This window comes from Pelecanus crispus, chromosome 6 (genome assembly GCF_030463565.1).
Source record: "Pelecanus crispus isolate bPelCri1 chromosome 6, bPelCri1.pri, whole genome shotgun sequence".
NCBI classification, from domain to species: Eukaryota; Metazoa; Chordata; class Aves; order Pelecaniformes; family Pelecanidae; genus Pelecanus; species Pelecanus crispus.
In genome coordinates, this window is record NC_134648.1 from 73156090 (window position 1) to 73169541 (window position 13452).

Sequence of the window (13452 nt, forward strand, 5' to 3'; positions counted from 1 at the left end):
AGTAATCCCTAAAGCCAATTATAGCATTTTCTCAGTTCCATGTACCCAGTCTAGATACGTATATTTGTCTCACTGTAATTAAAACACGTTTGCATCAGATTTTTTCTGTTTGCTGCTTCAATGACAGGTATCTTTTTCCTCCCAGTGTAGTATCTGTCTCAGATACCCATCCCAGGCAGCAGGAGAGACTCTGCTTCTTTCAAGTTCAGTGAACATCAATCAGTATTGGGTCATTGATTAGATGTTTCCAGTCTCCCTGCCGATGATCCTGTGGCAGCTCTGTTTAAACTGGAAGCGTTTTGTTGCAGAGCTCGGTTGTTATGTCGAAGGTGCTTGGTAAACTGATATTGTTCAGGGTGGATCTTAGGGTGTTAATGATGACTTAATGACTGCTGTCTTTGTGCTGGAACTAAGAAACTTTTGCCCCGGTCATTAATCAAAACCAGTGAGTGTTGCCTGCTGTATTATTACTCTGTGAGGACTGGTATATGCTGTAGCCACATTTTATAATTAATCTCCATCTATATGTCACGAGTGCCTAACTTATGTGCACATGTAGATACTAGGTAAAAAAAAGTGATACAGTTCCAATTTAAATTCTCTGTAGGGACTTGACTAGCAGGTCCGTGTATTGTGACCCCGTGTGCTTCCAATAGCACTTTCTCATATGCACTGTTGAGTTCACAGCCAGGCTCTACAGTGCTATGAAATACATTGGATGCAGAAGCAATACATGTACACGAAAGCCTCTGAATTGAAGTCCCTTTAAAAAGGATGCAGCTGCAATATGAATGGGGACCTGAACAGTTTCCCTCGTGATGAGTAGTGCCTTGTTCTTCTCGGGGAAGAGCTCGCAGTGGCACTGCGGCTTTCTTTGTCCCCTGGCAAACCAACCATGACTTTGAAATGTGGGACTGGCACTCAGAAACCCCTACTTCTAAAGGGCAGTAAAGATGCAGAGCTCTTTTGAACACTGAGCCGTTCTCATTACGATGTCCAAATACAATGTTTGGAAAGCTTGTTCCATGCACTCACCCATGGAAATATTTACCAAAGCTCGCTATTGTTTTATAATGAATTTTATTATTCCTATCGGAGAGTTGAAAGTAAGTTTCCGCTGGGCAGGTTGCCTGGCAGAGTCTCTGCCGGTGCTGGGGTGAAGGTTCTGGCTGGGAGATGCTTTGCTCGCCGAACCTGGATGGTCCAGCGTTCACCTCATTAATCCCGATGGCTGGTAGTCACCTAAGAGAGACCTCAGCCAGGGTGAAGCTTTGGAAGTGGCTCTTGGGGTGATAATACGCTCTGTTTAGTATTGACTCCTTTTGGCAGGGACATTTTTGTTGCTTTAGGAATTCTGTATAAATTTATCAGATTACATACATGAGCACCTCCTGTGTCTTGGTCAGTTTTGGTATTGCACAGTTGTGTTCGCTCTGATGCTCAACTTTCCAAAGCAGTACTGAACATTACTTAAAACTATAAAATCCATCACTCTTCAACTCTTCATGAAATTGAGGACATCAGTCCTGTATCTGCGTGCGTGTGTGTGTGTCAGTGTGTCTTCATGACCCGAACTGTGACCCAGGGTTTTGTGATAGGAACAGATGGAGCTCTGGGGCTATGAGGGAGGAAGTGAAAAAAAACAGACTATTTAGTTTAGAGAGGAGATGAATAGGAAGGAAGACAGCAGAAATAAATAAATGACATAATGTGAGATTAAACCAAATCCAGAAGACTGTAACAGTGGAAAATAATAAAATACATTCCTAAGTTAAACCTTTTCATGGAATTTTGTGGGATCTCTGCAAGATTTGAGCAGAAACTGAGGAGCTCATCCTTATGTCAGGAGGCAGCTGTTTAGCTGAGGAAACTTCTGAGCTGGTGCAGTTGCACAACTTTTCTTTTGGTTGCACATCTACCTGCTGAGTTCTGGGGGCTTTGAAGCACTTGGATTGTAAAGTGTCTTTTGTGTAAGGAGAGCCCTGTGTAATCGTGGCGACCAGCCAAGTACCTTGCTGGTGAAACTAAATTTTGTAAAACTTAAATAATAAAATAAAGATTGGAGGTGTAAATTGCTGCCTTACTGTCACTGTAATATATATATCTTTTCAAACGATCTCAGCTGGGACCATGTGAAAGCTTGTTTGTAAGGACGTGAGGGTCTTCTCGAGCCTCAAAAAGCTCAGGTTACCTTTCTGTGCCTTTCAAAAAGTGAACAGGCAGAATGTTGGTACTGGCTCCAGCCTTGTTTTGGGAAAGCAGGCTGGGCTGTAGAAGTGGCAGGGAGCTTGGCTCACGCTTGTATTTCCACTCCCACGGTTGATGTGGATGCCATCGGGTAAAATGACTGGGATCTTGGAGGCTGAAGCCTGACTTCCGCAAGCAATATACATGGTAAAGGCAAAACCAGCGCATGGCAGACTTGTACCAGGAATACACAACTGCATGTACTAGTGTTTTACAATAGTGTCATTTTAATGAGAGGCAGATATTTTGGAGAAGTCTCTATCTCCTCTTCCTTCTGACTCAATTACATTATTTCCTGCCATCTAAACAAATATCACAGCTTGAGCTGCTGGGAGTGCATCGTGTGTCTCCTGGTTGGGGTTCAGTCATGCTACGTGCTTTAAAAATGCAAAGGATGTGTAAACACATGCATTGTCCTTTTGGATCAGATCTCATGTCTGTCCTTAACAAGAGCCAGCAGGAGACGTTTCAGAAGAGTGCATAAAAAGTGTGCAGTAGACAGATACGTGATAGTCTGCCCTTCCATTCCAGAAAAATATACCATGTAATGCCCTGAAGCATGAGTTTTAATAATTCTTCAACAATATTTTGGTATAATCATCAACTATTATAATTGCTCTGGATCATCTTGTCATCTTTATAAATGCCTACTCCATTTTTTAATCATGCTGGACCAAAAAAATGTGTGGCGATGAATTATACAGTTCAGATTTATGCTGTATGTGGTGTTTAGCCCCAAAAGTTTACAAATAAATGAGAGAGAGAAGAAATCCATTTTAGAGAGAGGATTAGGCCAAAATTTCAGTTGAAAGTGCAAGGGTCTAAGAGGATTTGCGAAACACTGGGATCAATGCGAGGTTGGCACATGTATATTGTTAAAAACAGCACTTTCTGCCCATTCCCATCTATAGGCTCCTGATCCATTTGTAAATACTCATCCTAAAGGTAGGATTGATGTCACCCATCTTCTGCCATCTAAATCTTACCTGTCTAGATTAAACTAATCTTTGGGCTCTGTCTGCAGTCAGCAGAGAGACGGATACCACAGGGGAAGATTCTTGCAAGAAGATAGCTCACGGAAGATAAGAGGAATCACCTTTTGGCAGCACCTCTTGCTGTCAGTGAAACTAGAACAGGGAGAGATCTCACATGACAGTGAGCTCCATTTCCCTAGCTCAAACAGGAGCTAGTTGTAAACTTTTTGTCTAACAGATGTTTGCTGAGAAAATCTGGAAGAGAGCAAGACTCTGCAGCAGCCCTGAGGAGCATGGGCCAGGGCTTGCTGTGCCTGCTGTTACATGGAGTTTTGTCGTCGTGCCTTCGTCCCTCCTTTCTGTGCTACAGCTTTGCATTCCCAGTCTGTGGGGAGAGGCAGCTGTTTGCAGCTGCATTGCTGCAGCATCCTGTAGGGAGCAGTTAGATGTGTTCCTCTGGTTTGGGAGGAGAAAGCATTTTTGAATGGAGTCAGACAGAGGAGCTATCCAGTAAAGCAGACCTGCGGAAGCCCTACATGCTGTTAATTAACCCAAGTCAATTAAAACAGGTGTTTCAGCAGGTGGCTAAACTTGTCATTTAGCCCCATTCATTTCCACATCTAGGTCCAGGCTGATGTAGAGAAGTGAACCCAAGCACTCTCTAACTTAGAGCTAAAGCTGTTTTTCTGCCACCCCACCGTGTCTGAGCACATCGCTGGAGTTACCGAGCATTCGGGATTTTTGCCGTTTGCCTACTTCACACTCTGGCTAACACCCCCTGCTTCTTTCTTTTTCTCTCTCCCCTTTCCTTGCTGAAACAGCCGGTCAAAGCTGTGAAGAGAAACCACGGGTCTCCAGCTCGTGTCTGGCACATGAGCAGAGGAGTGTTGACTACCACCTTTCCCCATCCTTGGCTGGAAGGAGGAGAGGTCAATGTTGATTGCATTGAGAGGGGAGATTGCACTCTCAGAGGTCGGCGAGCATGGGGCTGGTGGTGGGGCTGAGCGTGCTTCAGCAGTGGAAGGACAAAGTCCAAGTGACCACCAGGAAACTTCCAGTCTCTCCATCCCTAGGCCAGAATTTGGCAACACGCACGTGACAATAAATCAGGCAAGTGGTGCGGTAGACCCAATTCTGTACTCAGTTGCACCATGAAGGTGAAAATAAGAGGTTCTGTGCTATTGGTGCACTGTGATACGGTGCAGATTACGTATAGGGTTAGAAGCAGAGAAATATCAAAATAATAGCTTACCGTTGCTGTGGATTCACATTCTACTCCTAAAGGTATTTGACCCTTTATATGCTACACTGAGTTTCATTTGCCGGAAACCTTAACATCCCTTCCAAATTTCTTAATATTCTTTGTTTTAAATCAGGCTTTTAGCGGTAGTAGTACAGTGTGTTGCTGAATTTTTGTTTGTGTTTGTCTAGCAGGATAGGTTGTAGTTAAGTGAAATGTGTGGTGTAAGCAAAGAGAAATTGCTGTATGCAAACCATAATTTTCATGTACTTACTGTTTTGAGAGCTGTGATGAAAGGGATGTAACGCAGCATTTTTATCACATCAGCTGCTATCTTTGTCTCTCTACCTGAAGGATGGCAAAGGGCCTCCTTTCATCTGGAGGATTATGAGGCCATTATGGTAAACAGCACCACCAGGTTGGGTTGACATTGTTGGAGCTTTCATCTTTTGTTCTAAGTTTTGAAGCGTTATTTGTGGTTCTCTTCTTCCCTGTCTCAGGACTTGATGTTTAGTGAGAGCAGCTCCTTGCCAGAGTTGCTCAGGAAAAATCATTAAACTCAGGAGAGAGGGAAGGAGACCAAAAGAGGGGCCAGCTGAGTGCTACCCCCTGGCTGGTGGTGACCCTACAAGTCTGGAGCTCAGTTCTAGTTGTACAGCGGGTACCTGGCTCTCTGGTTCTGCCACCTTTGCCCAAGCAAAATCTACTTAAGCATCACATACTGCCCAGTTTCATACCTCTAATCCCAAAACAGGGGTCCATCAGCTGATGGATGCATTGACTGATGAAAGAATGTGAGGTCAGAGGATGTGAGCAAAGAGGCACTGACAGTGGGCAGTGTTGACTTGTTTTCTGTCTGTGTTTTTACCCGTGCACCCATCTTCTTCACCTTTAAGTTGTTTACAATAACCCAGGAATTTACGCTGGGAAGTATCTGCAGGGTCCCAAGCCAGGAGGAGCTGGAGGAGGGGACTTTGCTTGTAAACCTCTGCTCTCTCAAAGTATTTCCCCAGCTGGGGGTTGCCTGTTCTCTCTGTGCTAAGACAGGTACAAATGAAGTGCTTCCCATTTGTGTGCTCCAGCCTCTGAATGCAGAGAAAGCTAATTCCTCTTGGGTGAACTCCAAAGGAAACTCTTATTTTACAGTTGACTCTTGTATTTGCCTTTGGTGATTAGTGTGTATTCCTTTAATATTGAAATAAGATTGGTATATAAAGCAGAACACACAAGAATGTATCTTTGTAATAATGAGGATAGTGATGAGATTTTGGGATGTAACATTTTCATTTCATTTCTTATTGTCATGTTTTCTGGTATTTTTTGCCCAGAATTTCAATCCTTCACCTTTATGCCTGTGTTTATTTAGTATAGCTGCTTTTTCTGTACTAGCAATATGTATTCATATATTGGCTCATCGCTTATGCGGTTTAGGGTATGCCTTTGAGCAAAGCCTGAATCCAGCAAGGGTGGATCCCTCAACGCAAATGACAGGGGATGACACAGCTCAGACTGCGATTTTAAATTCCAGCATCTAAAATGAATTGCCTTGCCCTGCCCTGTCCCTTCATACTGAGCATTTCTGTTGCTCCTTTTATATAATACGCACGTATTTCATGGAAAAGAGGAGGCAAGAAGAGAGAATGAAATATAATCACATGCTTCTCCTTTCTGAGAAAGGAAAGCATCATCTTTCCATTAGCCTGTGCTGCAGTGTGGTTTGGCTGGGTTGGTGGTCCTGCCCAACCAAAACCCCAACAGCATGTTGTACGGAAAGTAGTAGGGACCCAAGTCTGCACCTCTCCTGTGTGTCTGTGAGGAGATGGAGCTGTGGCCGTGCTGTCTGCTGGTGCTGAGCTGCAGGTTGCACAGCCCATACAGGGGAAGAAAGCATCTGTGCTGGATGCTTCAGTTTCTCCGTGTACAAGGAGATGTTGTCCCAAGGGAGGTGACCTTTCCTTATTCAACAGACCCAACTCAAACTCTACAAATTCATCTTAGCTGGCAGCCAAGTCCCAGGGAGTTCACTGGGGAGGCAGGTGGATTAAGAGGGCTGGTTTTCAATGAGTAGGATCTGACTTAAAGAGAACAACATGCTTTCCATGCCAAATAAGAAGATTGTTACCAATTCCTTTCTTCCAGGGTTTAAAATCCAGTGTGCTGGCACCTCTCCCGTACATCATACGTTACTTCCCAAGCACAGCCGCAGGGTTGTCCATACATAAATCCTCACCTGCTGTTTGAAAGCACGGTGAAAGATGATGACTGAGCAGGGTGAGAAATGTGGTGTCAGGGGGAGCGCCAGGATGGGGAGCACCCTTCTCGGAAGGCATGCGGTTGTGCGAAGAGCGCTGTAGCTGAAGCGCCTTTGCTCATCTCACTTGGCTTGAGCGTGGACTGAGCAATACCACAGACGTAGCCCCACTACACCTTTCTCTTCCTCTTGTGTTTTGCAGCATCCCCTTCAATTAAGCTTCTTGTGGATGACCCGATAGTGGTGAACCCTGGAGAAGCGATCACCTTAGTCTGTGTGACGACAGGAGGGGAGCCAGCCCCCAGCCTGACATGGGTGAGGTCCGCCGGTGTCCTGCCCGAGAAGACGGTCCTGAACGGTGGCACTTTAACAATACCTGCCATCACGTCAGAAGATGCTGGCACGTACAGCTGCATCGCCAACAATAATGTTGGAAATCCTGCGAAAAAATCCACCAACATCATCGTAAGAGGTAAGTTGAGCTGGCAAACTATTGACCTTTATCTGGGAAGATTAATTGAATCCTAACCTGACAGGATAGCAATGTTCACTTAGTGGCATCCTATGTTTCCAAATGTATTCCTGGTCATTTCTAATAGTGTATGAGATGAATTAGTGTTGACTTCAAATAGCCAGTTGGCTCTAGTGCTGGCCTCAAACCCCTTAGGTGGAACAAGGGTGGCATGGTGCCCTTTTGTATTGTGAAGATACAGAAGCTCTCCCATCCAAACTGGAGACAAATGATCGCCAGAGGATACCACATCTTCTGGGCATTGCCCGTGCTGATCCCCTGCACACAGCGTCTTGGCGGTGAATGCATCCTGAGCTCCTGGAGGTGTCATTACCTACTTCACCGTTCTCTTCCTCCTCATCAGCTGAACATGTTATTGAAATTAAGGCTGTTGTGCATGCTGTGAATCTGCTGCCATCAGATGACTGCTCCCTGGGTAGGAGCTTTAGATTAGTACCTATGCTTTAATTATACTAAATAGCAGGATAAATGTCTGTCTTAGATAAAAGTAAGAGCAGAGTGCTTGCAGAACAATTACTGCCAGGTGGAGAGAAACTCTCCCCAGTTGTTTATCGCTTTCTGGCTAACCCCAGGGACATGGCCAGTTGGTTTGAAGGAGTAGTTCGATTGGCTGATAGGCATCATCAGAGTGGATTAATCTACCTGAACCAAACAGTTCATCTGAAACTAATTTTCTATAATCTAATCTGTGAATGGTAGTGAAACATAAACTCCCACACTATAGGAACTTTAAATAATAGCATGTGATTAATCATACTCAGGAGAAACTGCTGTATAAAGACCCAGTGGTGTGAATATTTTATGAGAGCCATAACCCCTGTTCACTTCTTATTGCCCAACATATCATACTCTTCAGCAGGACGAGGCTATTTCTGTTCTGGGGTCAGGGAGAGAGCACTGCATCGGCCTAGGTCTGCAGGATTTTATCAGGAGATGTCCACAGATTTATTTGTAAGATTATATTTCCATTTGAATTTTTGACATTTGGCTTAGGGGTTTTGTTGTCAAGAGGCAAAAGCAGTCTTGTTGCAGGAACATAGCATCGACATTAATTTGCTGTGATGTACAATGGTGATGAGGTTGTGAAGGGTGGATGCGAGTGAAACACACACTCGGAATAAGTAAAGGGAGAAGAAAGGATTTGTGTGAAAAGAAATCTGGATATTTTAATTGACCCAGCAGACAGCACTGGAGAGCCCGGAGGAAAAGCCACAGTCCGTAGCTCCCTGCAGATACAAATTTCATGAGTCATAGCGTGATAATAATATGCCCTCACATTTTTATTTATAGAAGACCATGCCTAGGAGCTGCAAGATGTTGAACAAAATATCATTAAAGCATTTGAGGTGACTTTTTTTCTTTTTTTCTGTCTGATGTGTGGCCCTGTTAATTCTGAGAATGGACCGCAATGAGGAACAACCCATTAAATAAATGAAGCACAGCTCCCTTCTAGCCCCAATGTGTTGCTACCTGCTATGATTTTCCCCTTATTATGTCTGTTAAAGAGGAAGAATTGGCTTTTAGGAAAAAGAATCTTTTTTCCAGTCTTTGTTGATTTATCTTTACTAAAAATGATGCTGAGTTTAGGAGTGAATTATGAGAGAAATTCGTATCAGAGTTTTGATTTTACTTTGTGTATATATTTCGTAGCATTTTGCCTTAGCTCATTGCTTCTCTCTATTTCATCTCTTTTTTTGTGGTTATGTATGAGGATTTTCACACAGCAGCTGAGGAGAAAAGAGTATTTACTTGAAATAACATCTAAGCCTTGCAGGAGAAGCATTTGGCAAATGGAGTTCACATCTTCCGTCAGGTGGACTACCAACCCCAGGATTAGACAATAATCCCCTAATCTTACCCAGAAAGAAATGTAAAGTTTTCTCAAAGCATCATCAGGGCTCAGATGAAATTTCTTCCCTTTAAAATTCACTCAATTCCATTGTGCATTTATCTGAATGTGCCTTTATTGTATGGGCTTCATTCCATGGATGCTACCTTACCTTCAGCAGCTCTTGATTTTTTTTCTGGGCATTTTCCTGTCTTTGTGGCTGACTGCCCAAGTCTGTGACTACCCACCACACCTGACTTCAAACCCATTGCGAATGATGCCGTATGACTGCCAAGCATTTAATAATAATAATAATAAAATCTAAAACCAGAGAGAATCCTACAAAAAGAAACATAAAAAATAAATATATGAGTAACAAAAGTAATTTATCCTTTCGGAAAGTCAGAAGTTGTGTGGATCAGTAAGCAATAGAGGCAACAGATGAGGCTGTGTTTAAAGAGCGGATTCAGGCATCGAGGTGCCGACATGACACCGAAGTGCATTCAGGTCAGCTCTGTGCTCCTCCATCAGTCTTTTCCAAGAGCCTTAAAAAGTGGGGATAAATATGGTGAAATGGCAAGATGAGCAGATACGATGGCTTGGGGGAATATATAGCACCTGAGAGATGGTGCAAAATGTGTCCGCATGGCAGTGCTGTGTAGCGTGTGTCCTCTGCTTCTCCAGGGTGTGAATAGCTAGTAATGTGTGCTCTCCGCTTCTGCAGGGTGTAAATTGCTAGTTTCTGCTATTGCCATGTGCTGCTGGAGGAGTGGTGGGATAGCAGGTGCCACTAATGGTCTCAATGCATTGTTTTCCATTTGTTCGCTCCCAGAATTTATCTGGAAACCTCCTAACATGCCACAAGCATTTAATATGTTCTCTGGTTTTCCGCTGTTACTTGATTTCCCCCGCTTCCAGCGAGTGTTGGCACTGAAGATGTTTGTTCTTAAAATAAAAAACAGACTAAAGCTGCCATCACGGTGAGGAATCCATTTAGTCATAACCATGTTTGGTTTTTTTTTTTTTTCTTTTTTCTGTGTTTTGCTTTTGGCCTGTATAACTTAATTGTAAATCCTTCCAACAAAAACAAGGTGGGTGCTTGCTTGTCGGTTCGGACGAACATGGATCCCTTGCAACACTACTGTTGCACGCAGCTGCTGAGGGAAGAGACTCCCTCATACGCCGCCTCCTTAAGCAGTTAAATTAACACTTTCAGGTAAAGCAACGTCCTTGAAAGATGCCCTGTTCTTAAGCAAGTGGTAAGCTGCAAACTCGGCTCCCTTTGTCTCCGTTCTGCTGAGTTGTGGTGTTGGTGCCTTTCCCTTTCGGCCGTCGGATAAAGTTAGTGAAAGTTTTGCTGAGACGCTAAAGAGAAATTTTTTTGAGTACCACAATGCCGTTCTTTAAGAGGTACAGACATAATGCAATATATTTCATTTCCTCCGTTTGCTTTGAACAGGAGCTCACCAGAGGCAAATCGGTGACCATGTGCTGTTTACCTGTCAAAGTCGTAGTGAGAAAGTCCCTGAAATACAGCCGTTTTAAAACATGCCATTATCAGCTCAACTGTACCCAAAGTTATTGCAAAATACTTCATTCCATCACAGACAGTGTCATCCCTCAAGGTGTGTTGGGTCAAACCAGAGAAAGGAGAAATGCGCTCTCATTTCAGCAAAGCTGGCTGCTCGCCAATTCTAATTCTGAAAGTTTCTTTCTAAGTATTTTCTTTAGATTAATGAGTTCTTTAAATGATTGCGAGTCTGCTAGCATTTGAGTATTGGTGGGTGTTCTCATCAGTGCCATCTTCACATCCTGCTCTTAGAGTGATAATTAGAATACCTTCCTATAACAATTTTTTAGACAAAACCATTGGAAAGCAGAGGAAGCTCTAAGGGAATCTTGACTCCTCTCATTCTAGTAAAACTCAATGGTTTTTTCCTTTTCTCAAAAAAGAAAAAAAAACCCCTCTCTCAAATACCAAATCCAACACACACCCTCTGGATAAACAAAGTTCCCGAAAACATCTATGCCTGATGTGTGTATTTTTTGCTGTGTTTGCTTGGAGGATGTTCTGTTTTTCTGAGTTTACCATGGTAGAGCGAAAAAATGTTATTCTGATGCAATGGAAATAATTTGTCATAAAGGCCAGGATGGGGGAAATCTGTTGCACTTCTTTCAGAGTTCTTTCCCACCCAAAATATTGCTGTTAATTTGCTTTCACCGTGAATTTGTCACTATACAACTCTGTTGGTCTCACCTAGAGGTAAATTATAATCAGTCTTCCTATGGATATTTTGTTAATTAAAATAAGAAGGAAACACAGACACGTACATTTGTGTTAAAATCAAATGCAAACCCTTGCTTACTCACAGCCCTTGGGCCAACAGGCACGGTGGTACGGATACTTCTTCACGTCCCATGCACGCACAGCTTTGCAGAGAGGACTTCACATTATTGCCCGGAGCGTCGTAGTTAGAGACCTCACCTGACGTGGCCCCAGGCTCAGTTCCTTGCCTTGCCTTCATCTGGCATGGGAAGTTGAACATCCAGCTTATCCCACGGCCCAGGAAGCTCTTCTAGCCCGAGGATCTTTTAGACTTTGCTGTTGGAGGTTATTTTACTCCTTTAAAATTCTCTCTTCAAAGGTATTTGGAGAGGGAAGCAAAAGGCATTAGAGAAATGGCAATATTGGCCTTGTAATCCTTAAGATACTGCATAAAAGCATGATCATCACAATACCGTACAGAGTCTGGGTGACAACTGGAAATGTCAAAAGAGGCAGGAATCAAGATAATCATATGTCTGCAGCTTCTGGAAAATTATACATTTTCAACATGGTTCAAACTGGGAACTCAGAATTATGAGAGCAGGGAAGAATAAATACTCCGAAGGCGCCGCGAAGGGGAGAATGAGAATAAAATCTCTCTGTAGCTACCAGTACGTCAATGAAGAATTAAAGGCTTTTGATGATGAGAGATGTAAGGTGGCTCCTCCGTCCAGTAAGAGAGCAAAAGTGCTGGGTAGCATCTTCGAAGGATAGCTGTGCATCAGAGTGGGAAACAGGTAAAGCCAGAGAAACGTTTTACAGGTCTTACAGAGCACTGAAATGATTTGGAAGGGTGTCGGCATGCACCAACTCGGGTTTGTGGCCTCATCAGCAGCTTCTCCCATTACCTTCCTTAAATAGACCACTTCATCTCTTCCACTGTAACTGCAACATTTTTTTTAGTGCCAATTGACTCTGACTGTGTGACTTATCCCTTCTGTGAAGCAGAAACATAGTGTTTGGAGCTAATTTTTCAAAAGGGTGGGATTCCCTGTCAGTTTAAATATAAAATAATAATTTTAAATGACCTGCGCTCAACATTAGCACAAAAGCTTTTGCTGAACAAAAAGCACTCTGGGGAAATGCATTTTAAGGCCAAGATTGCTGGAAGTACCTATTTCATTATGTCTTTAAAAAACGTATGTGAACTGCATAGTAGTGAGTGTTAAAAAGAAGGTGGGAAAAAAAAAAAAAGATACAGATTATGAAATAAGTGATTTTTTTTTTTGTTGCTTTTATAATAGATTAAAAAAAAAAACTCCTGTAAACTGGTATTAGTGTTGTCCACTGTCACACACCTGCTTACCCTTCTGCTTTCCTGCAATGACTCTGTTTATCCCAGAGCTTTTTCTTAGGAATTACCCTTGTTGGTCTAGAGCAGTTGCATGAAGGATAAAAATAAGTCTGCCTGGTTACGCATCAGGACCTCTGCTGTCATCCCTCAAAGATCCTCAAACGCTGTTAATTGAAATGTGAGCAGGGCCCCCACGGGCTGATGCCGAGCGCCAGAACAGAGAGGCAAGGTTCCCAAGTTTTATCCAAAAAGTGGAAATTGGGTTTTGGCAGCACCCGTGACAGTCGTCACCCGGGGGGGTTACCCAGCAGTTTTGCAGCTGCTGGATGCTGGCCAGCGGCTGAGCGATGTGTCTATCCGATGCGCTGGCATTGTCTGTGATGGTGGGAGTGCTGGTTGGGGATGCTGGCTCCAGCATGCCAAGTCTAAAATGTTGGGTTTTCTGTGCAACTAGCAGAAGGACTTTTTTTTTTTTTTTTTCCCCCTCTCCTTTTCCGTCTCTCTGTATTCTGGGAAGGTCTCACCGCAGACTGGTTATACTAGCGCTTATTTCATGGCTGGAGAAAGCCGAAGGCTTTGGCAAATATCCATACACATAAAACGGGCACTACTACACCAGGCAGGAGTGACTACCACCGTTGACTTCCTAACGAGGGACTGTGCAGGCGCGTGGAGCTTCGTTGTGCATGGTGCTGCGTGGCTGTGGGTGCTATAGGCTGCGGGAGGCTGGCAGAGGTGAGCTCTCCGAGGTGCTTCAGTA

At 43.6% G+C, this 13452-nt stretch overlaps 1 protein-coding gene across 1 annotated transcript in view; it reads left to right on the forward strand.

The window, feature by feature from the left end:
* The window catches only part of MDGA2 (MAM domain containing glycosylphosphatidylinositol anchor 2), a 423597-nt gene that overhangs the window by 245534 nt on the left and 164611 nt on the right, over positions 1–13452 (forward strand). The window contains exon 7 of the mRNA XM_075713071.1: positions 6915–7184. Coding sequence (XP_075569186.1) covers positions 6915–7184 — 270 coding nt within the window. The remainder of the gene's footprint in view (positions 1–6914; positions 7185–13452) is intronic.